We start from the raw sequence: 3,809 nt of genomic DNA, 5'->3' as shown, positions 1-3,809 counted from the left end.
CAGGGGACAGACGTAGTAAACACTGTTGTGTATAATGCAGCTGTGGCTCAATCAGGAGACCTGGGGGTAACACTACGGGGTAAGGTTTCAGGGGACAGACGAAGTAAACGCTGCTACGTATAATGCACCTAACAATTAATACAATCAAATAAACTCAATAATCAATATATCAATAAATCAATATATCATATAAGTAATTCAACTCACAGAGCAGATGAGCGTCGAGCTCGTCAATGTCTGCTCCCTGGCTGTCTATCTCGAACGACGTCATTCTGTTAACGCCGACGTTGCGAAGACCGTCGCCGTACACCTTGATCTTCGAGGGATCGACAATGTTGAACGGCCATGGGCTACCTGGAAACGAAACATCTCACGTTTAGTCAGAAGATCGTTCCTCGTATGCCTCGAAATGTGGAAGCCATGGTTAATTTTTCACAAGAGAGAGAGAGCAGTTAACTAAAGAAGATATGTGTGAGACAATATTACAGTAGTGCTGGTAATGGAAGTTAAAGGAATTAATGGAAGCTGATGGTGCGCATTTTGGCATAGAAACCTGCCGACCTACTACACTACTTTCTTTATTAATCAGAGCCAGAGCACACACACATTTGGCAGTCATTTGTGGTAATTAAGAAAGCAATACTCAAAGTAAATATCAAAGTGTACACACTGATATACACATTAGATAAACATCACAAAAATATCTCTACTGGAGTGCTTTCTACATCAGATTTTGGTATCAATGTTTTCGCTATTTATCTGTGACGTTTATCAGTGCGTAAATTTTGATGTCTATTGCTAGCGGTGTGTTCTCAATTACCACAGAGACCGGAGCCCATTTTCAGAAACAAAATTAGTCTTGACATTAGTCTTAATATTAACTTTTCCTTGTAGACCATTGACAGAATTTTGTTTAAGAAAGCTACGAGAAGAAGATGCTAGGATATTTCATTCTCGTAAGTTTACCACGTTTCTATCAACGGCCTAAGAAAAAAATTGCTAGTCTAATGTTCACGAGCAATTTTGTTCCTGACAACGGAGAGCGCCAGGTCTCTGCGCGACGTGGCTACGGTGCTGCCACCACGTGGGCGGGCTCACCTCTCAGCGCTTCGTCGTTGAATTTCATCTCGAGGTTGTGTAATCCAGACTCGGACGGAGTGAACGACGCACGGAACCTCTGGTTGCCAAGGTTCTGAACGTCGCAGAACACGTGCCCTCCGTTCACCATGATCTCGAGGTTCCCCGAGCCGGCTTTCGACGCATCGACTGAAACGAGGCAACGTCACCGTTTGAGTCGACTGGTCGATTTACCGGCGCAACCTGTCAGCGGTAAACCGCGGTACCGCGAACAAAAGCATTCCGATGTCGTTCTAGCGCGATCAAGTTGTCTCAATGCAGCTATTTAATTTTAAGCATTTTTTGTAGGCATTTAAGCATTTGGGTTCCATTGTGATTTTTTTATGTTAAATATGTATTAGATGGGTTTATATCTGCAAACAAATATATACACGCATTTACAACTTGACACACAAACTGACTGCTCACATGATGAGTTGCACAAATGTAACAACTTGTGTAACTAGAACTAACCTATCAGGGGACGGAAGTGAACTTATAATGTTTAGTCAATGTCTTATAACATGGGGTGAAAGTAAATGCAATCGATGCAAAGTTAGGAGTTTGGTAAACAGAGCAGTATCATGATTACTATTATTATTAAATCTTTATTGCATATAATTCAAATACATATACATATACTGATGAGAGTCTTTTTCATGGAGAAAAAAGCTGATTAATTCAATAGTGTTTTGCAGTTAGAATCATGATAATACACACCATTGAAGTAGATGGGAGTGCCGACGAATCCGGTGAGCTTATCTGGAAGCTCGACCTTGATGAGGGCAGGATTGGAGGCCCTGATTGTGAAAGGACTTCCCTTGATGTGCCGCTCCCCATACTTCACGTCGAGATAATGAGTGCCTGAGGAGAAATGATCCGTAAGAGTGATGGGGTAGTAAGGGTAATGGTCAATATAAGCAGAGTTACTGATTATTTTGATGAGCACTCCCACCAGGATTAAGACAAGGGATGACAAAAAATAATGGGGATTATTACCATTGCTAATAACTCAAATTCAATTCGATCAAATTACACTAGGTAAACACATGTACAGCTTCATAACAGAATACATATGTAATTCTTATTTATGATGATTATTTCTTCTTATTATGATACCTGTTTCGGTCACGACAAAGTTCACTTTAAACTGGCCATGTCCTGTTTCATCTACACGACATGGAAAAGTTTGACCGCTTGGTGCTAAAATGTAAAATCAAACACATTTGTTATACTAAATTTACACACTTGTGATCATTGTTCACTCTATCAAACACTAAACTAACAAGACAGATTAAACTATATGCTAAAACTAACCACGCAGATTGGCAGTGATCTTGGAGCTATTCAGTCCACCAGTGTCCACCTCAAACGCAGACGACTGGTGCATGCGGACATTGGTCAGGCCTTCTCCATAAGCACGAATCCTGCTGATGTCTTCCTCCTCAACTAGGATCTGCCATGGGCTTCCTGTGATATTACAGTTAAAATAAGATCTCAATGGTTATAGTTTATATGTGAAAGATTTTAATTAATTAATAAATAAATAAATATATATATAGCAATATCAACTGAAAAATGCTTGGGATGCTTATATTTTACCTGGAACTGGCTGATCATTGAAGCGCATTTCAACTGTGTGAGTGATAGGTTTCTCTGGAATAAATTTCCCTCGGAATGTCTGCTTCCCTGTTTCTGTGACATCACAGTTAACATGGCCGCCATTCACCATGATCTCAAGGCTTCCTGAGCCAGCTTGTGCTGCATCAACTAGAGAATAGATAACATAGATGCAAAAAAGAACATCCTCATCAGCTTTCACTGAACATGTGATGGCATCTTTTACTCAAAGAACATTTGCACAAAACACAACACTTTATTTACAAACATCGTTGCCATTGTGCATACGGATATGAATTCGAGGCAAAAAATAAAATGCTTACAGATGATACGGTTGGCTTAAAATAAACCAAGGACATTTTAACCAAGAACACACTGCTGGTGCACAGCTAAGTTTCCTTCGATGACTTTTCGTGTGATAATTGCTCTAGCTCAACGTACCATTAAAAACTACTGGGTCACCAACGAGTTTCTTCATCCTGTCCACAAGGTCAACTCTGATTAGACTTGGATCAGCAGCTTTGATTGCAAAGGGACTGCCCGTTATGTGCCGATCTCCATATTTCACGTCCAAATAGTTGGTGCCTGAAAGAAATTAGAGCAGTACAATTGATTGAAGTACGAAACGGACAGAGAAATTTTGCTTAAATGTACAGTGCGCATATAGACGATATTCTAATGTAATAGCGCACATGCTCCTACACTCAAACACACAAGTACACAATTGCAATATATACCTGCTTCTGTGACTACAACGTCTACTTTGTATCGGCCTCTTGCTGTTTCAGTAACACGGCATGGGGTGGTGCGTCCACTTGGAGCTAAGACAGAGCAATGAAGAACATCAATAAAAAAACAGGCATACTTATACATATTACAATTTTCGTACAAGCAGCTGGGAGATTTAAATAACAGGCTACAACTGAGTTAACTAATCAGTAATTAAGCCCACCTTTTAGATCAGCAGTGATCTTGGAACTATACAGTCCACCAGTGTCCACCTCAAACGCAGACGACTGGTGCATGCGGACATTGGTCAGGCCTTCTCCATAAGCACGAATCCTGCTGATGTC

The 3,809-nt window shown here is 40.5% G+C and overlaps 1 protein-coding gene across 1 annotated transcript in view; it reads right to left on the bottom strand.

Moving 5' to 3' along the window:
* The window catches only part of LOC106810148 (filamin-A-like), a gene marked incomplete in the record, with an annotated part of 76,614 nt that extends 72,811 nt beyond the window's left edge, over positions 1–3,803 (bottom strand). Inside the window, 2 exon segments of the mRNA XM_014813430.1 lie at positions 3,474–3,557; positions 3,689–3,803. Coding sequence (XP_014668916.1) covers positions 3,474–3,557; positions 3,689–3,761 — 157 coding nt within the window.
* Positions 3,804–3,809: the final 6 nt, after the last annotated feature.

The sequence above is a fragment of the Priapulus caudatus genome, unplaced genomic scaffold (genome assembly GCF_000485595.1).
Source record: "Priapulus caudatus unplaced genomic scaffold, Priapulus_caudatus-5.0.1 Scaffold413, whole genome shotgun sequence".
NCBI lineage: Eukaryota > Metazoa > Priapulida > Priapulimorpha > Priapulimorphida > Priapulidae > Priapulus > Priapulus caudatus.
Note: the sequence above shows the minus strand (reverse complement) of the source record. Positions and strands in the feature narration are given on the sequence as shown.